This window comes from Tinamus guttatus, unplaced genomic scaffold, assembly GCF_059628265.1.
Source record: "Tinamus guttatus ecotype Peru unplaced genomic scaffold, ASM5962826v1 Tinamus_guttatus_pri_ptg000106l, whole genome shotgun sequence".
Lineage (NCBI taxonomy): Eukaryota > Metazoa > Chordata > Aves > Tinamiformes > Tinamidae > Tinamus > Tinamus guttatus.
The window spans coordinates 98929-126044 of record NW_028288640.1 but is presented as its reverse complement, the minus strand read 5'-3'; the positions used below and the strand labels follow the sequence as shown (position 1 = coordinate 126044).

The 27116-nt window shown below is 56.0% G+C and overlaps 1 protein-coding gene across 1 annotated transcript in view; it reads left to right on the top strand.

Moving 5' to 3' along the window:
- The window catches only part of LOC148595378 (olfactory receptor 14C36-like), a 57049-nt gene that overhangs the window by 10328 nt on the left and 19605 nt on the right, over positions 1-27116 (top strand). The window contains exon 2 of the mRNA XM_088520931.1: positions 26723-26748. Within this exon, the coding sequence (XP_088377057.1) occupies positions 26723-26748 (26 nt within the window). The remainder of the gene's footprint in view (positions 1-26722; positions 26749-27116) is intronic.

Sequence of the window (27116 nt, the reverse complement as noted above, 5' to 3'; positions counted from 1 at the left end):
GTGCAGAGGGCTGTGCTGGTGGGAAGGGGCGCTGCAGGAGGCACTTTCCTCTCACCATGATTCCATTGCCTGGAGCCGTCCCTGCAGGAGCTGCTTCTCTGTCCCCAGGTCTCTGCCCTGTCCATGTTCCAGACCCCATTGCACCCGCTGGGTGCTCAGCTCTGCCCTGTAGACACCTGCCAGGGGCAGGACCCTGCCCAGGGCACCTCCGTGTTTGCAGGTGCAAAAGAGCAGATGAGACAAACCTTGCTGAGGCCGGGGAGGGGATGCTGGCTGTGTCTGCAGGCAGAGGGGTGGGCGAAGGCAGCCGTGATCCCTCTGAGTGTGTGGCTGGGAGTCCCTGCTCTAAAGCACGACCAGCTCCAAACAGGAGAAGCTGGGAGAGCCACCCTGACAAATCCAATCAGCTGCTGAAGGCGCCAGGTTCAGAAGGTCCCTCCAGGACCCGCAGCAGTGTAGCCCTGCAGCCAGAGACTTACCGTGTCAAGGGCTGGGGAGGTTTCTGCCTGCAGTGAGCTCAGCCGCCCTCCCATTCCCAACTGTCTTTCACTTAGGAGCGACTCATCCCAGCCTGGTGCCTGCGGGCAGTGCCCTGAGTCTTGGTGCTCCTTTATGAGGAGCTGCTCCTGGGCAGAGCTGTCTCTCTGCAGCGCCTGCCAGGGTGCCATGGGCTCCCGCAGTCCCAGGAGCCAGGCCCAGCTCAGGAGCAGGGACCCAGCTGCAGATGGGACATTTTCTGTCCCCTGTGCAGCCTCCAGGCAGGTCTGGGGCTCCAGGGCTGACAGTTCCTACAGGGCAGCAAGGTCATCCCTGGCAAAGGTCCACTGATGTAAAGAGAGAGAGTCCGTGGAACGAATCCAGCATGCAGCTGGCCTCATCAGAGGATGGTTGTCTAGGAGAGTGGACATGTCCTGCTGTTGAAGCCTCTGCTTCCATCCCATAAGAACTCAGAACACTTGCACAGGGGCAAGAAGGGAGTTAACACCCTCATGCTTCAGGAGGTGATTTAGAGCAGTTCAGCAGTACAGCTAATGCCCATTGAGAAGCTCCAGGAGCGCAGGAGGATTCAGTTTTCTCTTGTGCACTCCACAAACTCAGAGGAGGATTCCCTTTGTCCAGCTGCTGGGGTGCACAAAACGGCTGCCTGTATGGGAGCTGGTTTTCTGAGCTCCCACTGCAGTCACTGGGAGAAGTGAATCAGCTGTGCACAGACACTCGCCCCTTTGGACTTTTTCCAAGGGGGAGGCAGTCCATGTTGGACAGAGCTGGTCCAAGACAGGTGCAAATGTCCACTTGTTCTGACAGAGCAATGAGGAGATCCATGTCCATTGCAAAGAGCTTGCATGATTCTGTGCAGACACTTGATTTCATGCAAGGAAAACAGGTCTAGTCGGCCGTGTCCGATGCCTGAGGTGCCCAGCAAAACCACCACATTTGTAGCATATTTAAGAGGGAACCAGCAGGAAAATCGGACCCTTCAAATTAGTTGGCAACCACTTAGGACACCTGGGTTTCATATATGCTCCCCCAAAGTTGAGTGCCACCACTGCCTTCAGGAAAAGTCCCCCTTGGAGGCAGATAACAGCTCCCCTCCTCTGGTTAGCCATGCTACTACTAATGCAGCCCCACAGGCATCTGGCATTATTCACATGACCCTGCACCACTGCCTCATATGGCATCCCTCGTAGCACCAAGGCCCTTCTCAGCCTTGTCCTCAGTTCCTCAAGTTTCTATCTGTCCTGACAGACAAGGTTATATTCTTCCCCACACTGTGGTACTGCCAGGAGCTTTACTTGGTAGTGGGTGGCAGTATGAATAGCCAAAACAACCCCCAAAATCCCCAGTTTAGAGAATTTCAGACTGGACATCAGAATGAAGAAATGACACCTGAAGGCTGGTGCTGTGGTGCAACAGGACACCCAGGAGGAGTCAAGAACAGCCAGTGGGGATGCAGAGACAACAGCGAAGGGAAGGAGATCCCGTGTGAGAGCAAAGTGGGGAAGCAGGGTGGGTGTCTACAGGCTGCATGGACACAGCTGCAGGCATGAGACAGCACAGGACAGGCTCTGCTGGAGACAGACAAAGGCACTGCCAAGGCTCAAAGACACCAGAGCAGGTCAGCATCTTCTGGGCTATGGCTGTTGTCTCTGCCACCAAGGCCTGTCAGGAGACACTGGGCCTCAGGGTCCCTCTTGCTGACACCCCAAAATGTGTCATATCATTGTCCTGCACTGAGCACTGTACACCCCCACCCACACACTGTCCCCAAGAGGACCTGGAAAACATGTGGGGGAAAGGATCTCCTTTCCCAGAAGCTCAGTGGCCGAGCTGGGACATTTTGCCTGATAAAACACCTCAAGGGTTAATGTGGCATCAGAGCCACCTGCACATTTCCTTTGCCTACTTGTTATCAGTGATGACAATTTTCTGCTCTAATCAGCCTCTGGAGACACTTCACTGCTAACAACTATCAGTGGGACCCATTAAAACTCAACAAAAAGTTGGGGGTTGATCTTGACTTTGAATTCTCCTCTCAGTAACTGAGGTTCATGGATTCAGCATGAAATATACCATGGGGCTCATTAAAATGCAAAAAGCTCTCACAAACGATGTCTCTCCCTTCAATTTTTGTCTAGGCTTGCATGACTAATTGGAGAGGCTTGGGGACTGTAGCTGAAAGATTGAGATATCAATAATATACAACTATTTCTGATTTTACAGGTTTTTATTGTTATTATTTACATCCAGCTTTCAGAGTAATCAACAGCAATATTCTGGAATTGGAATCAATCCAGAATGACTCCCAATGAAGTCTAGACATCTGGGAGAACCAGTGTCCCAGAGCTCAAGCACTGTATGGACACTCTTCCTTCCCTCCCCAACCCTACTGTTTCTCACATCAGCCACTTGGGACTTCCATCACTCTTGTTAGAAGCTTTTCTGTTCTACTGAAATCAGCAACTGAAAGTTAGAGCTCATCTGCTGCAACTCCCAACTGCTTTTCTTAGAGAGTTCCTTAGAGAACTAGCTGCAAATAAACACAGGATTTTTCTTAACTGCAAAGAAAGAGAAATAAATCATGAAATAATTTCATAAATAATAATTGTGCTCTTTGAGTGTAGGCTAAGTCCAACATGTCAACAATGAGGTTCCCTTGCTACAAGGGACTGTCTTCCTGAAACACAGAGCAACCTTTAAACTCCTTGAAGTGCAAACCAGCAGGTGGGTCCCGGAATGAACAAAGAGTAACAGGGGGAGTCACAAAACTGCTGTTCTACAATGGCCAACTCGTGGTCTGTAAAGATGATGCTAGAAATTGTCAATTTAAGTAGGACATGTGGGAATGGGAGAGCCACACAGCTCCTGGGGGTCCTGGGTCATGATGTGGGCCATGCTGCTTTTGGAGATCCCAGACCTGCCTGCGCTTCTCTACAAAAGTAGGGAAAAGACCCTAGAGAAGAGGGATTTTCCTGGCTGCTCAGAGCAACCCAAAGAAGGACTTGGGGATGTCAAAGGAAACCCAATCCCCTAACATCAAAAGCACTGGACCCTCGTGGACCCTTAAGATGGGAGCAGGAGTGGGCAGGGGAAACATCCACGTCCCAGACTTCCTCCATTAGGCCTTCAGCTCTGCAACTTCTCATGGCTTCAGGGGAGCTCCCTAAACCAATACTTCCCATGACCCTAGTGCATCGAGCAGACTGAGCAGACACAGAGGAGACAGGAGAGAGAATGGGTAGAGACCCCGGGGTCCAGAATGGGCCTTCCTGTGCCAAAGACAGGATGCTAGAGGCTGAATAGGCAACTGAAAGAAAGGAGGAAAGGTGTGCTTTGCTTTCAGTGTCTGGAATGCCACATATCTGAAAGCTTCAAGAGGGATGCAGTCTCCCTTCTTCAAGATTTGCTCCAGGACTGTGCAAACACTACAGGAAGAGGAATGTTGGTTGTTGGAAGCTTCAGCAGTAGAGGAGTGGGGAGATGGTCATTTCACCAACTTGTGAACAAGTCAAAATTCAGCTCCTGAGGCACAGCAGTGCCTTACAGGCTCCATACAGGAGCCTGGACAGAGGAATGCAGTGTGTGGGCCTGTCCTGAGACACCCAGGGTCAAAAGTGTGGGAGATGCAGGGTGCCAGGACTCTACAGGTCCTAAAGACAGGCAGGTACCAAGAACTATACCCAGGGGAGAAACACTACTTGGAGGTGTAATGGCAAACCCCAAAGCATAAGAAAGGTGCAAAAGAGAAATAGCTTTCCTCAGGGTCAGATGAAAGAAAGTTGGGCAAAATTCACAGGATTTGGAGAAACTTTCTCAGATTTTCTACCTGGCCTGACCCATGGTTTTGGAGCCTGTCAGGACCCAATGTCCCATCTCAAGCCCTCTGGAGGGAAGACATGTATTAAGAATATGTTTGCTCTTTTCTGACATATCATCTCTATCTTACCACAGATCAAGAAACCTTCCTGAGGGCTTTTAAAAGCGAAGAGCCTATAGACCCTTTCTCAGAAGAGTAGATTCCTTGAGGTTTCAGCAGGGGATCCTGCTGAAGGCAGGTCCCAGCAGGCAGGTCCTTAGGGCCTTTTCCACTGAACTTTGGGTTATCTCCGAGGATGGAGATCTGAGAATCTCTCTGGATCCTGTGCCAGAGTTTGGCCATGCTCATAGAGAAAAAGATTGGTTCTTAACATCTAAGCAGCATTTCCCATTGTTCATTTCTTTTTCTCTCACTATTGCCTCACATGCCATTTGTGTGACCCTCCAAGAAAATCCAACTGCTCTGTGCCCTCCACAAGGGAGATTTGCACAGCATGAAGATCCCCCTTGGACTTCTCTGGTCTACTCTGAACAAACCTTGCTCTCCCAGCATCTCCTTTTCTGCCGCACACTCCAGCCCCTGGCCATCTTCTTGTCCCTGTGCTGGACTCCCTCTCACTTGTTAGTGCCTGTGCAGAACTGGAGAGACCAAATGGGATCTGGTAAGCAGACATGGTCCCCACTGTGCCAAAAACAGAGGTAGCATGTGTCAGTGGCCCTCCTGGTTGTGTTCTCCCAAATACAAATCCAGGATCGTGGGCAAAATATGGCACGGGGACCCGGAGAGGTTCTCAGATATCCTCCTATCCTCAGAGATAATGTAAATTTCACTGGAAAAGGCCTAAAGACAACACCTCTACTGGGAAGTGTCTTCAGCAGGGTGTTGGATCCCTACCTCCAGATGGCTCCCTAAAAGCAGGCTCAAGGAATCTGCTATTCGGAGACCCTTTCCAAAAGGACCTGTGGATTTCAAGCTGCTGCCTCCACCACTGACCAAGAACAGGTATCGCAGAGCCATCCATCACCCTGAGAAGCCTGATTCTTGTGAGGGGGCATCTCTCTGTCTGCAAGTGTCTGCATATCCACAAAGTGCAGAAATGGTTCTGACTGCTTTGTTTAACTACCAGTTTGTATGAGGGATCACAATGGATTAGGGTCTGCGATGGGAAGATGTATTGAGGATCCAGCTTCAACAGAAAGCCTTTAAAGGAGTGAGAAGATAACTTACTCCACCAGAGTGACTCAAATCTCAAAGACTCAGATAATCATCAAGACGATCAGAAACTGCAAGCCTGAACATCAGTTGACAGAAACCATCAAACTGTGAGAACCCCTGGGTCGCACCAGGATGCTCCAAGGAGAGAACAGGGTATCCAACAGTCCTCCCTCTGCTGTCCCAGCAGGACCCTGGGGTGGCAGGCTGGGCTCTGGAGCAGAGCACTGCAGCACGCCACTACCTGCACACCTAAACAGAGGGTCCTCAGCCTACACCTGCCTCTGCATCAAGGATATTCTGGGATAAGCACCACACTTTTGGCGCCATCCTTGTTTTTCCCAGCGCACAAGGCCCAGATCTGGCCTCAGGCAAGCAGTGGCCATGCTCTGGAACTGCCTGGTGGGGAACACCAGCATCTCGCTTGGCTTTTTGAAGGGCAGGCAAATCAAGAGACATGGACTCTTCCAGTCTCTTCCTGCACTCCAGAGACATCACAGCACCCCCAGCAGCCCCTGAGGTTTCCCTGGCAGCAACTTCCCTGCAAGTTATTGCCACTGTCTCTAATCCCTCCATCACGATGTCCACCAGTCTCCTGGCCACATCTTCCGTATCGATGGCATTGGTCCTGCACCTGGCAGAAGCTCTGCAAGGCTTTTCTGGAGCAGGCAGCTTCTTTTTCCCTGTAGACCCTGGTGTTTTACATGCAGAAGCCTCCAGGCCTCCATGTGCCTGGCTGGCTGCCCTGGCAGTGTGCGGTGGTTTGGGAGGCAGATGTGGCACCTCCGCTCTTAGCCCAGCTCTGCTGGGCAGGGTCTCCCTGAGCCTCACAGGAGTCGTCTTGAGAAGGGCATTGGTCAGGCAGGGCCTTTGCCGGCCTCACTGCTCAGCTCTGTACCTTTGCGATGGCCTGATCAGCATCTTCAAAGGCCTGGGGGTCAGACAGCAAAGGCCGCCTGTCCTTTTGTGGGGACAAAGTCAGGGTCCGCCTGCGTCGCCTCGCTGCGTGCGGCTCCCACTTGCCCACCTGCAGGGAGAAGGAGGCACCTGATGGAGAGGGTTGTGTTGCTACAAGCAGCCCCTGAGGCACGGGAAGCCCCAGCCCCATGTCATAGGGAAGCTCATGGTCGAGCACAGCCCAGATACACGTGGTCCAAAGAGGATCTCTGACTCTCCGCACAGGGCTCCCAGGATCCATATGGGCCTTGGAGCATCCCAGTCATGCTTTGTGTTCGAGAAAATCCCCACAGCCAGCAAGAAGCAGCCCCTGGACGGAGAAGGTCACACCTGGCTGGCTTGGCCCCCCATGCTTGTGGTCTCCATCCTTGTGCTCCCACCCCTCCAGCCCCAGCACTCACCTTCCTTGTGCGCTTGCACCTGGCAGGACGCCCATTGCTGGGCTGGGAGCAGGCGTTCGCCTGCCTCTCCTTCTCCATCTCCAGGGCACTTTCTACAGCTGGGGACAAATAGGAGCTGCTCCTTCTGCTGGAGCTGCTGTCCTCAGAGTTCGATCCCGAGGGTGGTGCTCTGGCCCAACACAGCCTTGGTTGCCATGGGCACTGCCCCATCACAATGGCCTTGGGGACATAGAATCATAGAATCATAGAATGCTTAGGGTTGGAAGGGACCTCTAGAGATGATCTAGTCCAACCCCCCTGCACACACAGGGTCACCTAGAGCACGTGGCACAAGACTGCGTCCAAGCGGGTTTGGAAGATCTCCAGAGAAGGAGACTCCACAACCTCTCTGGGCAGCCTGTTCCAGTGCTCTGGCACCCTCACTGGCAAGAAATTTTTCCTTAAGTTCCTGTGGAACTTTTGGCCAAGCTCCCCTTCACCTTGGCTGCTGCCAGGAAGTGCTGAGCACAAGGACTCCGGCCATAACGTCTTATTTGGATTTTTCTTTGGAGACTTTTATAGTAATATTTGATATTGTTGATATTATTGTTGTTAGAGTTATTGATATTGTTTGTATTGTTGTTGTTGTTAGTGTGTATTATAATTTTTTTATTGTTATTGTTTAAATATATATTCCTGTATCATTGTTTAAGTTTTGTGTCGTGTTTCCAAGCGAGGTCAAGCACAGAAATCATCCCCATTGCAGAGGTGTGTGTGTAGCCCTAAGATCCCAGCCCCTAGGGGCAAGGGAGGGTGTTGCAGATACTTAGGGTCCGGCAGCCGGAAGATATCGTGCTGTACGGAAAGATGGGGCCCCTAATAGCCAATAGTGTTTAGTTTATGATGTAAGCAGACGGATGTGACGTTGTAAACCTAGCTATATAACACCTTGTTACCCATCAATAAACGCCATTTGCTGTCCACCACATTGGTGTCAGCGAGCTGATGGCCCGAGCGGCCTGGGGGTGGTCGCCGTGCCATTCGTGAACCAGGTCGCCACGCCGCCTGAACGGCAACAAGTGGTGCCGAAACCCGGGAATCATCGGCTGGACGGGTGAACGGCGGCCAGAGCGGCTGGACCAGCCCGGTGGGGAGGACGCTCCCGGACGAACAAGGAGGATGGAAGCCCTTGTGAAGGTCGTATCGCAATTACATAAGGATTGGGGGATTGATTGTAAGCCAAAAGATTTTACTCTCGCTGTTGCGAGGCTTTTAAAAATTAAGGTTATAGACCAGCCAGTGGATATTCTGAAGTCCCTGAAGTGTGTCCCTAAAGTGTGGGACAAATGTACTAAGGCGTTAGCCGAGGAGACGATGCCTTCGGGTTGTGGGAAAAACCCTAAGGGTTGGGGAAAAGTTGTACAAGCCTTGCAGAAAGCTATAAAAGCGCAGGAGACCTGGGTAGCAGTAAGGGACTGTTTGCTGGCCACCCCGAAAATTGGAGTCGGGGCAACCGCACAGACTTGGCACTCCCCAGATGATGGTGATTCTGCTGACCCTAAAGATCTGCAAGAGAGCGACACATCCCCTCCAACCCCGAACCCCGTCCCGCTTACAGAGGAGCAGAAACAGCCGAAATCTGTTTGGAGCGAGCTAGCCGGGGAAGCTAGGAACATTGAAAAGAAGTCAGAGCTTGGGGACGTCTGGGCCAGGCCACCACCCTATGCCCCTCAAAATGGCACCGAGCCGCAAGGGGAAGGGCCGGGCGGGGGTGCCCCCAGCGCGAGTGAGGGGCCGAGAACCAATGGGGGTGACCGGACAGGGGAGGGAGGCCCGAGCGAGGGGCCGAGAACCAATGGGGGTGACCGGACAGGGGAGGGAGGCCCGAGCGAGGGGCCGAGAACCAATGGGGGTGACCGGACAGGTGAGGGAGGCCCGAGCGAGGGGCCGAGAACCAATGGGGGTGACCGGACAGGTGAGGGAGGCCCGAGCGAGGGGCCGAGAACCAATGGGAGTGACCGGACAGGGGAGGGAGGCCCGAGCGAGGCGCTGAGAACCAATGGGGGTGACCGGACAGGTGAGGGAGGCCCGAGTGAGGGGCTGAGAACCAATGGGAGTGACCGGACAGGTGAGGGAGGCCCGAGCGAGGGGCCGAGAACCAATGGGGGTGACCGGACAGGTGAGGGAGGCCCGAGCGAGGGGCCGAGAACCAATGGGGTGACCGGACAGGTGAGGGAGGCCCGAGCGAGGGGCCGAGAACCAATGGGGGTGACCGGACAGGGGAGGGAGGCCCGAGCGAGGCGCTGAGGACCGATCAGAGCGGCCATTTCACAAAAGGCGCCTCCGCGGGTGGAAGGCGGGGCGAGACAAGAGGGGGGGAACAGCCCGCCCGCAACGGAAGTAGGCGGGACGGAAGTAGGCGGGGCCGGAGCCCAACGAAAAGGTACCGGAGCCCGGAAGTGACCAGTCAGTCGAGTTCCGACTCCGGATCAGACACTAGTCAGGACGAGCGGCTCACAAGTGATTCAAACTTAAGGAAGGAGAAAAAGAAGGTAAACGAACTAAGAGCCAAAATATTCCCATTCGAATTAAAGAAAAACCGTGAAGGGGAGAAACCCCTCTCACGGACTGGAAGGAAATAAAGATCGTATGTGCCGACTGGGGTGCATCGGCCACGCTAGCGTTCCCGGTCCAGGTGACAGAGAGGGGACAGAGGGTCCACTCGCCGATAAAATCTAAGGACGTACAAGCGATTGTTAAAGCAATTGCAGATAAAGGGATTAATTCTGCCATGGTCTCAACCCTCATAGATGGTATCTTCGGGAGGGGCGATATGCTCCCGTTTGATATAAAATAAACTTGTAGGCTGATCTTTGATGGAGCAGGGATGATCGTTTTCAAACAAGAATGGGAAGACAACTGTACGAAGTGTTTAGCCCAAGTAACTGGGGCAGATCATCCATTACACGGCTCCAGCCTGCAGCGGTTAATGGGTATAGACCCAACAATGATCACCCCCCAGGCGCAGGCCCATGAAGATAAGTTATGACAACAACTTGTGCGGCCAGGGAAGCCATTCGCGCAGCCTCTAGAGTTCTTGCCAAACCACCGCCATGGTCCTCAATAAAGCAAAGTGAAAGTGAGAGCTTTACACAATTTGTAGATCGTCTCCAAGCAGCGGTCGACTCTTTGGCCCTGCCCACGGAGACAAAAAGCCCGGTCGTAGCGGAATGTTTGCACCAACAATGCAATTCGGCAACCAAAGAAATCCTGCGATCATTGCCGGCGGGGTCAAGTATCGCAGACATGATTAAGCATGTTGCAAAGGAAGAGCATCTGACCCCAATTCAGGTGGCAGTTCACACCGCAATAGCCAACGTAATGGCAGGTTCTAAATGTGGCCAGGCCGGCCACGTTGCAGTAAACTGCCCTTGGCTGGGGGACTCGCTGGCAGCGCTCCCCCCACGCCAAGATCGACCCAAAGGTCGCTGTCAGGAAAGATGGCAGAGTCAAGTGGTGCCCGCTTAAGTCTGTTAAACCAGACCTTCAAAATAAAACTAATGAAGATTGTGAGTTTCTGTTCACAGGACCGGATCATCGGACGCCCCGGTGACTGGCGTCCCGCCCCAGCCTGTGAGTTCCACGCCGACCGAATCCAGAAAACAACAAAACAGCCTCCGCAAGAGGGGGCCGCGATGCCTTTGCATTAAGTAAGATAATAAATGCATTAAGTAAGATAATAATAAGAATAAGTGATCACAATAAGATAATAACAAGATAGTAATAAGATAATGAGAATAAGTAATTAGAATAAGATAAGAATATGTAAGAATAAGATAGTCATATTTTAGCTAGTTTTGTTATGCATAGGGAGGGGGGAAATGTTGCAGATTACTACACTGTAACAGATAGTTAGGGTCCGGCGCCCGGAAGATATCGCGCTGTACGGAAAGGTAGAGCCCCTAATAGCCAATAGTGTTAGTTTATGATGTAAGCAGACGGATGTGACGTTGTAAACCTTAGCTATATAACACCTTGTTACCCATCAATAAACGCCATTTGCCTTCCACCACACTGGTGTCAGCGAGCTGATGGCCCAAGCGGCCTGGGGGTGGTCACCGTGCCGTTCCTGAACCAGATTGCCACGCCGCCTGAACGGCAACAGGCCAGCAATGCTCGTGCAGCCCCAAGAGACTCTCTGCAGGGACTGAAAACTTCTCAAGAACTCCGTCTTTGCTGAGCTGTAAATGCCAGGGCTTCTCTGCTGGAGAAATGGGGAAAGGATCCCTCTAGACACAGCCATGAGACAGGAGCTGTAGAGTTGAGGATTCTCCTACGATGAAGAGTCTCCCAAAAAGAATAAGCTTTCCTTTGGGTACAATTCCCCCAGGTTTAGAGCTGAGCTATGTGCTGAGCACGGAATCACCCTCAAGCTCAGAGCCTGGAGAGCGCTACCCTATGGGCTGACAAATCTCCAAAGTGTCCTGGTCTCTTCCCTCATCCACCTTACCCTCATCTTGACATGCACAATGTATTTTAAAGCTTGAACAGACATCTTGTCTCTTTGCTCTTGCACATCCATCCTGTCACATACTGGGCAATGAGAACAAATGTCTGCAGGACCCCCATTTGTGGGAGTCCTCCAACCACAAAGACAACCTGCACAGACGGAGGAGAGGAGGCTACGTGAGCAAGGATGGCCAAGTGGGTTGTCCATGTGGGTGAGCAGAGGAGTTTCCGTGGGAGGGGGAGGCTGGGAGAGCGCTGGCTGCAGCCGCCCCGTGCGTGTGCAGGGCGCAGGGCTGCTGTGCTGCTGTCCCTGCAGGGGCAGGAGGAGCCCAGCGCTCGCTGCGGGCATTGCGAGCTGCTCTTGCGAGGCTGTGCGGCGCTGCCGCAGCAGCGGGTGCGTGGCCAGGCGGCGCAGCGAGGAGCACGGCTCCGCGCTGGCTGCTGGGAGCCAAGGCCCCGGCGCTGGGCAGGGCCGTGCGCGCAGGGGAGCAGCTCCCGCGGGGCCAGCGCTCCTCCTGGCAAGGCAGCCTGCGCGGGAGCGCCACGAGCGCCGCCTCCTTGCTGCCCTCATCTCGCCATGCGGCGTCTGCAACCTGCGCCACTGCAGCCAGCACAGGCAGCACCTGGCCGCGCTCAGGAGAGAGCGCGACAAGACACGTGGGCCACAACAAGGAGCTAAAGCTCAGGGTTCACAGGGACGCTTGGTGCTGCAGAGGGCTGGGGCTTCCCTTGTTTTCTCCCAGCAAGGCAGGAGCTGGAGGAGCGGGAAAGGCTGCGCTGGCAGGACAGCCCTTGTGGCCTGGAAACGAGTGTATGGGTCCAGGGTGAGGAATTTGGGAATGGGGGGAAAGTCATCCCCAAGCACCCTCTGGGAAAGCTGAGGAAAGATTTTCTCTTCTGCTATTCCAAATCCCCATTCTGGGAAGTGGTCTCTCGGAAAGCATGACAACGCAGGGAGCTCCAGGAACAAGGACTTTTTGTTCCTCCTCTCCAAATGAGCATTGCAGAATTCAGACCTGGAGAAGGCGCCAACAAGACCACCAAAACAGGCAGAGGTGTCGTGCGAGCAGAGCAGGCAAAAGGTGAGGCAGCCAAAAGCTGTGTAAAAGAAATTGCTCCAATCACTTCACCTCCTCCAAATCCTCTGCATGGCACCTCCACAGCCCCTTTCCCAGAGAGAGACGTAACAGAAACCCCATGTGTAAAACTGCTGATGGACAAGTCAGAGCAACGCCAGTGCGGAGTGAGGGTAGTAGCTGCACAAAGGATAAACACGTTGCTCGCAAGGCTCCTTGTGCCCAGACTGGGAGGCAGACGAGCTGCAGCTTCTCTGCAAGCAGCCTGCGTGGGGCAAGGGCTTCCCAGCGCCTTTCCTGCTGCCGGGGGCACTGCACACGACTGGGCTCTGCAGGCGTCATGCGCGCAGGCAAGGGGGCTCCCAGCACTGGCCCTCACAGCCACGGGGCTGAGCTCGCTGCCCAGCCCTCTGCTCGCGCCTCCCGGCAGGGAACACTGCTCTGCTTCACACTTCCCCTCCAGCATTCCCAGGGCAGCAGACAAATGCCTGCCGACAATTCCTCACGCCACCAGCCCTGCTTGGGAGCCACCCAGAGCCCTCCGCGCACCTCTGGCGCCAGCCCCTTCCCAGCAGCTGCGCTCTGCCTCGCAGGGGCACTGCGGCATGCCAGCAAGCAAGCTTGGCCAGCAGCAAGATGCTCCTCTGGCCTCCAGCAATTTGGTGGCAGGGGTTGCGCTGCTTCCTTTTGGGGGGTTTTCCTCTGCATGAGGGAAGCACCCAATGGGACCGGGGCGATCTGCTGCTCCATCTGCCCTTGGCTTTCCTGTCCTTACCCAAGGGCTGGGAATGCACCTCCATTAGCAAGTGAGCATTGTAGCCCAGTGCTGGGCAGAGCTGCAGCAGCTGCAGGTCCCTGCTGCTGCTCAGGGCACATTTGTGCCTGCTCTGCCCTCTGCAGCCCTAGGAAGCCGTGGCAGGGGCAGCAGTGCAGGAGCTGCACCAAGGCTGCTCTCAGCCACAGCACATGGTGCCTGCAAGGTGCGCGGCAGGACAAGAGAAGGAGCCCAGCAGCACCAGGGGCTCCCAGGCCTCCACCAACTCACAAGGGCTCTGCTGAGGGCACAACTGCCCTTTGCCCTCATTGCACTACCAAGGAACATGTCTTGACCATGAAAAACAAAACTTCCTTGAGTCCGTCGGGCTGTCAGTGCAGGAGGGGAGCAGAGAAGAAAGAGCAAGGCGTTCAAGGCTGCTTGCAGGGCTGGGAGCAGAGCCCCAAGTGCAGCCCGTCCTCAGGGCAGGCAGCCGCCAGCAGCGCCATGGGGCTGCGTGAGGAGCCCTCCTTGGCCCCCAGCAAGCCCAAGGCCACGCACTGCTCTCTGCCGCCAGGCTCAGCAGTGCCAGGGGGAGTCCAGCACACGCAGACTCTTCCTCACGGCGACCCCCCTGGCCCCTGCCGCTGCCCTCCTCCCCCCACGCAGCAGTGGAACATCCCAGAGAGGCAGTTATCGCCACGGGAACACGGATGCTTCCCAGGGCTGCGCCTCACAGTGGCCCCAGTGCTGGCCACGCAGTAGCAAGGCCAGGTGAGCAGCAGGGCCGGCAGCACCAGGGGCCACCCGTGGTGCCCATGAGATGCAGGGGAGCTGCGGGGCTGCAGGGCAGCCTGCGCGATGCCTCCCAGGGGAGGCCACAAAGCCACCGTGTGACACTTGGCGCTCACAGCTGCTCACACAGAGACCCCTTCTCTCAGCGCTGCAAATGCCAATGACTCCTTTTCTCTTGCAGTCACTGGAGACTAAAGAAAAATGGATAATTTTGGAGTGGAGGAAATGGATTGGGAGAGCTATGGCTGCAGCGGACAGGTACTCTGCGTGCAGGCAGAGGCTGCGCGGGGACGGCTGGCGCTTGGCTCTGCGAGAGCAGCCGCAGGGCTGGTGGCAGAGGTGGCAGGGAGCTCTGGCAGGCCTGGGTGCTGGGGCAGAGCTGCGCCAGGGCCAGGAGCGGCCAAGGCCTCGGGGGCTGCTGCCTGAGCCTGGCGCCCTGGCTCTGTGCACCACCTGCCCCGCGCACGCAGGGGACACGAGGCCCCGCGCACAGAGCCAGCGCTGCCACCATGACCATCCCCACAAGCTCTCCTGCTCTCTTCCAGACTCCAAGCACCCACAGCCTGGCTGGATGCAGCCAGGAGTGGGAGATCTCCAGCTGTGGCATTCAGGTATTGCCCCGGCTGCATGGGGAGAGCTGGAGCTCATTCTGGCCCCTTCCCACTTTCCTGCTTCCCTCTGCAGGAACGGGGGCCCCGGGGCCAGGATCCTTGGGTTCTGGTACCTTCCCTGCAAACACCTCTCTCTCTCTTACAGGCTCCATGCACAGATGGAGGGCCTTCAGGGGACCTTCCTGAGCCAATGGAATGGCTGAGCTACGGCAGCAGCCAGGTACAGCCCCCGCAGCCCCTGAACGCGCGTGTCCTTTCTCTTCCTCAGGCACCATCCCCACCAAGGTCTCCTGCTCTCTTCCAGATTGTGGGGAGCAGCAGCCTGGTCGGCTGCAGCCAAGAGGAGCCCATGGAGTGGGAGAGCTCCGGCTGCAGCCCCCAGGTACGGCCCCTGCTGCCGGCTGCACGGGCAGAGCTGGGGCTGTGCCCGGCCCCTTGGCGCTGCTCCGCGCTGCCTTTGGGGAGCAGCCGCGCGGGAGCCTGGCCCAGGTGTGCGGGCGCTCTGGCGGGCCGCGGCGCCGGGGCAGAGCTGCACAGGGCGCAGGAGCGCCCAAGGCCTGGGCACCTGCTGCCTCAGCCCCTCTGCCGGCCTCTGGGCTGCGCTGGCCACGCCAAGCCTCTGCCAGGGCACCAATGACGGCAGCGCTGCTGCCAAAGAGCCCGCGCATCCGCCAAAGAGCCTCTGCTCCACGGGAGCCCCCGAGCCGCTCCTCGGCCCTGCTCACACCTCCTTTTCCCTTGCAGGCCAAGCTCCCATTCACTCTGGCTGCTGCCAGGAAGAGCTGAGCACAAGGACTCCAGCCCTAGCCTATTTAGTGGATTTGTATATATATAGTTTCACAGTATTTTTAGTTGTTTTTGATATTTTTATATTGTTATTGATGTTGTTGTTACTGTTATTAATAATGTTGTTGTTATTGTTGTTATTCTCTTTCTCTATTGTTGTTATACTCTTTTTCGTTCTTGTTTAAATATATATGTAGTTTCACAGTAGTTTTGGTTGTTTTTGATATTTTTATATTGTTATTGATATTGTTGTTGTTACTGTTATTAATACTGTTGTCGTTATTGTTGTTATTGTTATTCTTTTTTGTTCTTGTTTAAATATATATTCCTGTATCATTGTTCATATGTTGCGTGTTTTTTCCAATCGAGCACAGGTGCAAAAATATCCCCACTGCAGGTGCGTCTGTGGAGCCCCAGGATTTCAGGCACCAGGGGCCGGGGGCGACAGTAAAAAGGTCCCTCTGGGACTTCCATTCACACGTGGCCCTGGGGATGAGCAAAGGGGAAGAAGCCCCAGCCCCAGCGCGGGGCAGCTCTCAACTCTCCGGGTGCCGCACACAACGTGTCCCCGCAGTGCCCAAGCCACAGGCAAAGGGAAGCTGCCGCACCCCAGGGACACAGGGCCTGGAGATGCAGATTCTTATCATGAAATGAGGCTCTTGATCAAGAGGAATCCTTGGGTTACTCTTCCAGTAATGCAAATCTAGCTATGATTAATTAAAAGGACATCTCTTTTCAGTGGTGGCCACTGATAGGACTAGAGGAAATGGCCGGAAACTGAAACAGCAAAAATTCCATAGGAACTTAAGGAAAAAATTTTTAACAGTGAGGGTGCCAGAGCACTGGAACAGGCTGCCCAGAGAGGTTGTGGAGTCTCCTTCTCTGGAGATCTTCAAACCCGCTTGGATGCAGTCCTGTGCCACGTGCTCTAGGTGTCCCTGCGTGTGCAGGGGGGTTGGACTAGATGATCTCTAGAGGTCCCTTCCAACCCTAAGCATTCTATGATTCTATGATTCTATGATCTTTTTTTACCACCTCCATTGCGTTATTGGCAGGACATGGGAAGGCATCAGGGCATCCTCAAAATGTGTCAAGTTAACTCCATATGTCCAAGACAATTAAAAATCAACCTACCCGTAATCCCCAAGTGTAGAACCTCTCTTCACCTCCCGAGAAGAAAGTTTCCTTTGACCATTGGTATTATTCTTTGTGCAGATTTCACGACATTGGGTAACACTTCTGGCAATCATATGGATTTCCCCTGTGCATCTCTTCACTGTTTCAGCTTCAGCTTCAATCCCCATGGATGTGTTTTTAGGGGGATGTACCATCAACTCCCTCATTATTGGTGGAGTCATGACACCCTGTCTGACAGGGGTTACTCTGCATCCACCTGCACTCTTGTTGCATTTCAATAATTCAGACAGCCTGAGGGGAGCATAACAGCAGACAACCTGAAAGAGGGCAGTAGTTGCCCGGTGAATAAACACACTGCTCACAAGGGTCCTTGAGCCCAGGTCAGGAGGCAGACGAGCTGCAGCTTCTCTGCAAGCAGCCTGCGTGGGGCAAGGGCTTCCCAGCGCCTTTCCTGCCGCCGGGGGCACTGCGCACGCCTGGGCTCTGCAGGCGTCATGCGCGCAGGCAAGGGGGCTCCCAGCACTGGCCCTCACAGCCACGGGGCTGAGCTCGCTGCCCAGCCCTCTGCTCGCGCCTCCCTGCAGGGAACACTGCTCTGCTTCACACTTGCCCTCCAGCATTCCCAGGGCAGTAGCCAAATGCCTGCCGACAATTCCTCACGCCACCAGCCCTCGGCTTTCATGTCCTACCCTGAAAGTCAGGAATTCTTTCCCTTAGCAAGTGAGCATTGTAGCCCAGTGCTGGGCAGAGCTGCAGCAGCTGCAGGTCCCTGCTGCTGCTCAGGGCACATTTGTGCCTGCTCTGCCCTCTGCAGCCCTAGGAAACCGTGGCAGGGGCAGCAGTGCAGGAGCCGCACCAAGGCTGCTCTCAGCTACAGGCTGCTCACCTCACATCTAACCCACACTGCCTGCGCTTACCGAGGAGGCTGTGATGGGAGACAGTATCAAAGGGCTTGCTGAAGTCGAGGGAGGCAATATCCACTGTTCTCCCCTCATCTACCCAGCCAGTCATCACACATACCCATAGTACCATGACAAGTTGCTTAGGCAGTATTTTCCCTGGGGAATCCCTGCTGCCTTCTCTTGATGCCCTTGGTGTCCTGCACGTGCTCAGAGCTGCCATGCAGGATGAACGAGTTGTGCCATGGCCTTTGCAGGGGTGGAGATGAGGCTGAGTGGGCTGTCACTGCCGGGTCCTCCTTGTTGCCCCTGTGGACGCAGCTTAGGCCCTGCTGCCAGAGGCCCCGCGCTGGCCCCAGCAGCTGCCAGGTCTCAGGCACGGGTGGACTGCGGAAGGGCTGGGGTGAGGATGTCAGGGCCAAGCACAGGCCTCTTGCTGGGCACACAGACACTGTGCTGTGCAAGCAGAGCAGCTGCAGATTGGGCTTGCACACATTGGTTTTCCCAGCAGCATTAGAGCTGTGCTAGGGTGAGTGAGCGTGAGGAAGAGAGGAGCAAGGCTCCTGCTGCTGCCCCTAGTTTCTTTAAGGTCGTCACTCTGAGGACATCTCGTTTGATGTTCCTCTGGCAAGGCCAGACGGATGGGTGCCTTTTCTTGTGCATGGGGTGCCTGAAGAGAGGGCGTTTTGTGTCAAAGCTGCTCTCCTGCTTTCCCCTGCCCATGGTGGTGCTGCAGGGCAGGTGCTGCTGGGGCTTTGCTTCCAGGGCGCAGTGTACCCCTGTGTTCCAGTCTGAAGAAGGAGTGATCATCATGCCCTGCTCAGGACACTTATGATTCCTTCAGGATCTGAGGCTACCTTCTTGGCCTGTCTCCCGAAGCAAGAGCCATGCAGAGATGCAGCAGATCCGGGGCATCTTCGTTGTGGGAAGCTGAAGAGAGGGCTAAAGCAGTGAAGCAGGACTGGGGCGAGCGTGTGCGTGAGGGCTGGTCCCTGCAGGTGGTCATTGGCCGCAATGAGCCAGGCTGTTAGGCGCACTCAGCTGCTCCCCGTGTGCCGCGCGACTCCCGCTGGGCCTGGCAGTGCTGCCTTCCAGCTCATCTTCCAACAACCTCCTTGCCTTCTTCCTTGCTTGTCCTGCTTTGCCCAGCACCATACACTCATTCCCAACGCCGTAAGGGGGCAAGAAATCCCACCGCCCGGCACTGGAATGGATACACATTGCTACAAAAGAACCATTGTTCCTTTGCAGGCCTGGCCTTGGAGCTCCCTTCCTTTCCAAAGAGCAATGCCTGCTCTCCTGAGGATGAGCTTGTCCTCTCCTGGCACTGTTTGAGTGCAGGCATTTAGAAGGGGATCGCCTGAGTGTCCCTGCTGCCTGTGGGAATGCGCTTTGGTTCAGTGATGTCCTACACTCCTTTTCTCTGCTAGAGTTCTCTCCCAGAGAACCACCCTCAGAGGAAGAAAAATAGAAAAAAAAAAGAAGAAAAAGAAATAAATGAAAAAAATGGAAAGAAAAAGAAAGAGGAAAAAATAATAAAAATAAAGAGAAAAGAAATAAAAGGTAAAGAAGAAAAAGATGGAAAGAAAAATGAAGAAGAATAGAAAACAGAAAACGAAGAATAAGTGAAATAGAATAAGACAGGAAAAAGGATAGAAATGGGCTGGGGCATCCTAAAGGACCGTGTGTAAAGGGAAATCCTACAGGAACCTTTTCCTGGACCCGCTTGCCCCTAGGTTCTGAAATCTTAGGGCTAGACACACACACCTGCAGTGGGGATGATTTTTGTGCCTGGGATCACTTGGAAACATCACACAACACTTAAAGAATGATAGAGGAATATATATTTAAACAACAATAAAAATATAATAAACAATAACAACAACAAGAAAAATAACAACAATATAATCAACAATAACGACAATAAAAGCAACAACAATATTAACAACAATAAATGCTAATATAAAAGTCTATAAAGAAAAATCCAAAGAAGAAGTTATTGCTGGCATCCATGAGCCTAACACTTCCCAGCAACAGCCAGGATGAAGGGGAGCTTGTCCTGCAAGGGAAAAGGAGGCGTGAGCAGGGCCGAGGAGCGGCTCGGGGGCTCCCGTGGAGCAGAGGCTCTTTGGCGGCTGCGCGGGCTCTTTGGCAGCAGCGCTGCCGTCATTGGTGCCCTGGCAGAGGCTTGGCGTGGCCAGCGCAGCCCAGAGGCCGGCAGAGGGGCTGAGGCAGCAGGTGCCCAGGCCTTGGGCGCTCCTGCGCCCTGTGCAGCTCTGCCCCGGCGCCGCGGCCCGCCAGAGCGCCCGCACACCTGGGCCAGGCTCCCGCGCGGCTGCTCCCCAAAGGCAGCGCGGAGCAGCGCCAAGGGGCCGGGCACAGCCCCAGCTCTGCCCGTGCAGCCGGCAGCAGGGACCATACCTGGGGGCTGCAGCCGGAGCTCTCCCAATCCATGGGCTCCTCCGTGCTGCAGCCGACCAGGCCATTGGAGCCCACAGTCTGGAAGAGAGCAGGAGACTTTGGTGGGGATGGTGCGTGGGGAAGAGGAGGGATAAGGGCATCCAGGGGCTGCAAGGACTGTACCTGGCTGCTGCCGTAACTGTGCCACTCCATGGGCTCAGGATGGTCCCCTGAAGGCCCCCCATTCATGCTTGGAGCCTGCAATAGAGAGGGAGGGCAGGTCACAGAGCGGGAGGTCCCTGGCCCCAGCGCCCCTCTTCCTGCAGCAGGAAGCCGGAAAGTGGGAAGGGGCTGGGACCAGCCCCAGCTCTGCCTGTGCAGACAGCTGCAAGGGCAATACCTGAAGGCCACAGAAGGAGCTTTCCCACTCCATAGGCTCCTCATTGTTGCAGCCATCCAGGCCTTGACTTCCCAGAGTCTGGAAGAGAGCAGGGAGTTGTGGGGACAGTCATGGTGGCAGCGCTGGCTCTGTGCGCGGGGCCTCATGTCCCCTGCGTGCGCGGGGCAGGCGGTGCACAGAGCCAGGGCGCCAGGCTCAGGCAGCAGCCCCCGAGGCCTTGGCCGCTCCTGGCCCTGGCGCAGCTCTGCCCCAGCACCCAGGCCTGCCAGAGCTCCCTGCCACCTCTGCCACCAGCCCTGCGGCTGCTCTCGCAGAGCCAAGCGCCAGCCGTCCCCGCGCAGCCTCTGCCTGCGTGCACAGTACCTGCACTGAGCTCTCCCACTCCATCTCTTCAACATCACATTTGTCCATTTTCTTTCACTCTACTGAGTCTGCAACGGAATGGAATTTTTTACATTTGCAGCCATGAGCACCAAGTGTCGCGCGGTGGCTTTGCGGCCTCCCCTGGGAGGCATCGCGCAGGCTGCCCTGCAGCCCCGCAGCTCCCCTGCATCTTGTGGGCACCACGGGTGGCCCCTGGTGCTGCGCGGCCCTGCTGCTCACCTGGCCTTGCTGCTGCGTGGCCAGCACTGGGGCCACTGTGAGGCGCAGCCCTGGGAAGCATCCGTGTTCCCGTGGCGATAACTGCCCCTCCGGGATGTTCCACTGCTGCGTGGGGGGAGGAGGGCAGCAGCAGGGGCCAGGGGGGCTGCCGTGAGGAAGGGTCTGCATGTGCTGGACTCCCCCTGGCACTGCTGAGCCTGGCGGCAGAGAGCAGTGCGTGGCCTTGGGCTTGCTGGGTGCCAAGGAGGGCTCCTCACGCAGCCCCCTTGCCTGCGCGCATGACGCCTGCAGAGCCCAGGCGTGCGCAGTGCCCCCGGCGGCAGGAAAGGCGCTGGGAAGCCCTTGCCCCACGCAGGCTGCTTGCAGAGAAGCTGCGGCTCCTCTGCCTCGTGACATGGGTGCAAGGGGCCTTGTGAGCAACGTGTTTATTCTCTGATCAGGCACTGCCCTCACTCAGCACCCGCCTTGCTCTGGATTGTCCGTCAGCAGCTTTACACATGTGGGTCTCCACTCGGCCCCTCTCTGGAAAGCGGTGTTTGGAGGTGCAGGAGAGACGAGCTGCCTGGAATCATGCTGAGCCATGGAGAGGAGAGTCTTGCCTGCTTCCCCGTTTTGCCTTAGGCACAGTCGAGGCTATACGGAGAAGGTGACTTTCACAGTGCTGGAGAAGCTGCTATTGACTGCAGTGATGAACTGAAATTCTTAAAAACAGCCAGGAATACTTGTTTGTAAAAGCTGGCCCATGAAACAAGCTTCTCGTTCCCATCATCTCCTGTAACATCCTTCTAGGGATGCTGGGAAGCTCAGGCAGTTTGGTGTGGTTAAGTGCCGAGCATGTGGATCAAGAACTGGCTGGATGGACAAGCTTCAAGACTTGTTATCAATGGTGCTGAATCTAGTTGCAGGCCTGTGACCAGTGGTATTTCACCAGGAAGAGTGGAATTAAAGGCAAGGCAATCAGAGGATGAGATCTAAGTGCTATTACTCAAAGAGTGTTTGACATATATCTTGCTGTACCTAAGCTGCATACTCTTAACATCAAAATTGTGTTAAGCCTCTCTCTTACACTTTTGGATTTAAAAGACACTTTCTTTTGTATCGTATGGGAAGAACAAAGTCATAAGCTGCTCGCTTTTGAATGGGGAAGGCCCACAACAGGGCGCAAATGCACCAAAATGAATGGAAAATCTACAAAAAGCTCCATGTTGTGAACAAAGAACAAAGAACCAAGGACCATGAACTGTAAATACGTCACCTCAGAAAGCTGATTTGCTTGCTTTCACACAGACTCTGGAGTTACCTGGAGGAAAGTGGGCCAATATCTATGTGACTTGAAATATACCTTTGGGGTAATACATGCACTTCTGGCCATTTAGAAGGAAAGGAGCAATGTAACCAGAGGAAATCAGAAAGTGGATGAAGCTGCAAAAAGAGGTCCCAGGCCACCACCAACTCACAAGGGCTCTGCTGAGGACACGCACACCTGGCCCCAGGGCACAACTGCCCATGGCGCTCATTGCGCTATCGAGGAACACGTCTCAATTATGGAAGACAAAACTTTCTTGAGTCCATCGGGCTGTAAGGGCAGCACGGGAGCAGGGAAGAAAGAGCGAGGTGTTCAAGGCTGCTTGCAGGGGTGGGAGCAGAGCCCCAAGTGCAGCCCGGCCTCTGGGCAGGCAGCCGCCAGCAGCACCATGGGGCTGCGTGAGGAGCCCTCCTTGGCACCCAGCAAGCCCAAGGCCACGCACTGCTCTCTGCCGCCAGGCTCAGCAGTGCCAGGGGGAGTCCAGCACACGCAGACCCTTCCTCACGGCGGCCCCCCTGGCCCCTGCCGCTGCCCTCCTCCCCCCACGGAGCAGTGGAACATCCCAGAGGGGCAGTTATCGCCACGGGAACACGGATGCTTCCCAGGGCTGCGCCTCACAGTGGCCCCAGTGCTGGCCACGCAGCAGCGAGGCCAGGTGAGCAGCAGGGCCGCGCAGCACCAGGGGCCACCCGTGGTGCCCATGAGAAGCAGGGGAGCTGCGGGGCTCCAGGGCAGCCTGCGCGATGCCTCCCAGGGGAGGCCACAAAGCCACCGCGCAACACTTGGTGCTCATGGCTGCAAATGTAAACAATTCCATTCCATTGCAGGCTCAGGACAGTGAAAAATATGGATAACTCTAAAGTAGAGGATATGGACTGGGAGAGCTCGGGGTGTAGCAGACAGGTACTGTGCACGCAGGTAGAGGCTACATGGGGACAGCTGGTGCTTGGCTCTGCGAGAGCAGCCGCAGGGCTGGTGGCAGAGGTGGCAGGGAGCTCTGGCAGGCCTGGGTGCTGGGGCAGAGCTGCGCCAGGGCCAGGAGTGGCCACGGCCTCGGGGGCTGCTGCCTGAGCCTGGCGCCCTGGCTCTGTGCACCGCCTGCCCCGCGCACACAGGGGACACGAGGCCCCGCGCACAGAGCCAGCGCTGCCACCATGACCGTCCCCACAAGCTCTCCTGCTCTCTTCCAGACTTCCTACATCCGAGGCCTGGATGGCTGCAACAATGAGGAGCCCATGGAGTGGGAAAGCTCCTTCTGTGGTCTTCAGGTATTGCCCTTGCTGCTGTCTGCACAGGCAGAGCTGGGGCTGGTCCCAGCCCCTTCCCATTTTCCCGCTTCCTGCTGCAGGAACAGGGGCGCTGGGGCCAGGGACCTCCTGCTCTGTGACCTGCCCTCTCTCTGTATTGCAGGCTCCAAGCATGAATGGGGGGGCCTGCAGGGGACCATCCTGAGCCTATGGAGTGGCAAAGTTCTGGCAGCAGCCAGGTACAACCTCCACAGCCACTGGATGCCCTTATCCTTCTTCATCCCCACGCACTGTCCCCACCAAGCTCTCCTGCTCTCTTCCAGATTGTGGGGAGCAGCGGCCTGGTCGGCTGCAGCACGGAGGAGCCCATGGACTGGGAGAGCTCCGGCTGCAGCCCCCAGGTATGGCCCCTGCTGCCGGCTGCACGGGCAGAGCTGGGGCTGTGCCCGGCCCCTTGGCGCTGCTCCGCGCTGCCTTTGGGGAGCAGCCGCGCGGGAGCCTGGCCCAGGTGTGCGGGCGCTCTGGCGGGCCGTGGCGCCGGGGCAGAGCTGCACAGGGCGCAGGAGCGCCCAAGGCCTGGGCACCTGCTGCCTCAGCCCCTCTGCCGGCCTCTGGGCTGCGCTGGCCACGCCAAGCCTCTGCCAGGGCACCAATGACGGCAGCGCTGCTGCCAAAGAGCCCGCGCAGCCGCCAAAGAGCCTCTGCTCCACGGGAGCCCCCGAGCCGCTCCTCAGCCCTGCTCACGCCTCCTTTTCCCTTGCAGGCCAAGCTCCCCTTCACCCTGGCTGCTGCCAGGATGTGCTGGGCCCACGGACACCAGCAATAACATCTTATTTGGATTTTTCTTTGGAGAGTTTTATAGTAATATTTGTTATTGTTGATATTGTTGATATTCTTGTTGTTATTTTTATTGATATTGTTTGTATTGTTGTTGTTGTTATTGTTTATTATATTGTTCTGTTTTTATTGTTGTTTAAATATATATTCCTGTATCATTGTTTTAGTGTTGCGTGTTTTATCCAAGTGATATCAGGCACTAAAATCATCCCCCCTGAAGATGTGTGTGTGTAGTGCTAAGATTTCAGGCCCTAGGGGCAAGTGAGGGCCAGGAAAGGTTCCCTCTAGGACTTCCTTCACAGATGGCCCTTTGGGATGCCCCAGCCAGTTTTCCAGCTGTTTTTTTTTCTTCTTCTTCTTTTTCACTTCTTCTATTCTTCATTTTCTTTTTCTTTTCCCTTTTCTTTTTTTTCTTTTTCCTTTTAATATTTTCGTAATGCTGTTTTCTTTTCTCTTTTTCCCTCTCTTCTTTCCATTTCCAATTCTTCTCCTTTTTCTTCTTTTTCGTTTTCTTCTCCTTTTTCTTCTCCTTTTCCTTTTTCAAGAGGCAATCAAGAGCACAGGGGTGAGGATGGGGGGCAGAGCAACAGGGTGGCCTCGTGGTGGGTGTCTGCTATGGAGCGCCTGACGAGGAGCAGCATCTGCAAGGCCCGGGGAGCGCAGAGCTGTGGAGGGGACAACTCGTCCTGCGCCCCAGGGACCTGCTCAGGAGTGGGGAGAGGAGGAAACGACGCGGTGCCTGGTGTCCCCATGGCGACTCCCAGGGCTTTGTGATGGGGGTGGCATCGTGCCCACAGGCCACTGTGATGGGGCAGTCCCCAAGGTGACCGTGTCCCTGCTGGGGTCTTCACTCTGAGGAGAGCGGCGCAACCAGCAGGGAGCAACTCCCCTTGGTGCCCGTGTGAGAGGTCCTCAGAGCGGTTCCTAGAGATGGAGAAGGAGCAGCAGGTGAACACCTGCACCTCATCCATGGAAGGGATCTCCAGCATGCAAGAATGCACGAGTGAGGTGAGTGGTGGGGCTGGAAGGAGAGCTGGGAGGCAGGGACAGGACTCGCATGGAGAGCACAAGGGTGATGGGGAAAGACCTTGGATCAATAGAGCCAGGCGGAAGTTTCTCGAGCAAGGGGATGTGTCTTCCTGGCCGTGGGCATTTCTTCTTAGACAAAGCAGCCCCACCTGCATGTACCAAGGCCCACACAGACCCTGCAAGTTCTGGGCAGAGGACAGAGAGCAAGTGCAGGCCACACGTGGCCAGGCCATGCTTGGCACAACCTTCTCTTCGACACAAGGCTGGGGTTTCCTGTGCTTAGGAGCTGCTCGTACCAACACAAGTGTCCCCATCACGGGCCTCCTTCTCCCCACAGGTGGGCCAGCAGGAGCTGCCCGCAGCAGTGCAGCGCAGCGGGAGCCCGGCTTCGTCCCACCAAAGGGACCGGCTGTCACCGCTGCCCGGCCCTCAGGGCTCACACACCTCTGAACACGGCATCGTACAGGTACAGAGCTGAGCGGTGGTGGAGGCCGAGCCTCTGCCTGACTCCCCATGGGGCCGAGAAGCAGGCGGGACCTGCTGGGAGACACCAGGAGGTCTCTGTGCCCGGCAGGCCGAGCGCTGCTCTGCACGGCAGCCTGCACGCACCCGCCTCGGGCTCTCCGAGGAGCTGCCTTTGCCCAAGGCTTGTCCACAGGCACGAGCCCTCTCCCCAGGCACCCTTTGGGAGCAGGGCAGCAGCCACCTGCATGGCAGAGCCATCGTCAAGGGGGTCAGAGGTTGCAGGAGGTTTCCCATTGGGAAGGATGGAGGGAAGGGTCAAGGACGGCAGTAAGGACTGCCTTTGTGGTGGCCTTCATTGCAGGTTGTGGAGGAGAAGGCCAGCGATGTCCCCTCCACGGCGCAAGAGCCGCAGCCCTCCACCAGCCTTGGAAGGCCTCAGGAAACGCTATCGCCCGCTCCACAGGACCAAGCACAGCCTGATGCCGATGGTGCTCGTATGGAGCTCGCTGTACCTGTGCCACCACATGCACTGGCACGCGCCATCGATCAAGGTGCACGGGCAAGATCATGGCAGCTCCAGAGCATAGAGTGGCGCCCCAGCACATCATCCTCTGCACCTCAGACAGGGCGTGATCCCTACAGCCGTCGGGGTGAATTCCAGTGCAGCATTCCTAGCTGGCCGAGCTGGCCTAGCGGACTAAGCTGTCCAACTGGGCCAGTGAGAGCACGGACATCACGGACACGGCAGCAGCCCTTGGAGATCACGTGCTACCTCCAAGGAAGGCCAGTGCACGTGCACCAAGACAACACTGCGCGCTACCTGGCTGTGCTCAGCATCAAAACAGAGCCGCTGGAGGAGCTCGAGAGGAGCTGCCTGCACCGCACTGGACAGGGCTTGGCCCAGCTCCGAGAAGGAGCTTTTCCAAGGAGGGAGCAGAACCTGAGAGAGAGCCAAGGCGAGCAAGAGGAGGGCCGTGACAACCGTTTGTCCCTGACGCCGGCAGGATCACTCAATGCCAAACCCAAGCAGGTGAGTGCAAGGAGTGCTGGGCCATGGGGGAGCCCTCCCAGTGCTGTGGCCAGCAGCTGTACCACGCCGTGCGGGACAGCTGGCTTGTCAAAGCACTGGCGGAGCCCCACGAGGCCTTTCCTCCCTTCACAAACCTCCCTCTCCTTCTAGCTCCTCGCCAGAAACTCCTTCTATGACCTCTGGAGACCAGAGATCACGCGAGTGGAGCTCCTCAAAGGCGCAAGCTGCAAGTGGGAGGTGCTGGAACGGCTCTATGCTCATGCCCCCACGCGGGAGGTGCAGAGAGGCAAGAGAGGCCTGGGAGCACTGCAGGAGGAGAGAGCAGAGGACACTGATGAGGAGGAGGAGGCTGGGGAAGAGCTTGTGCA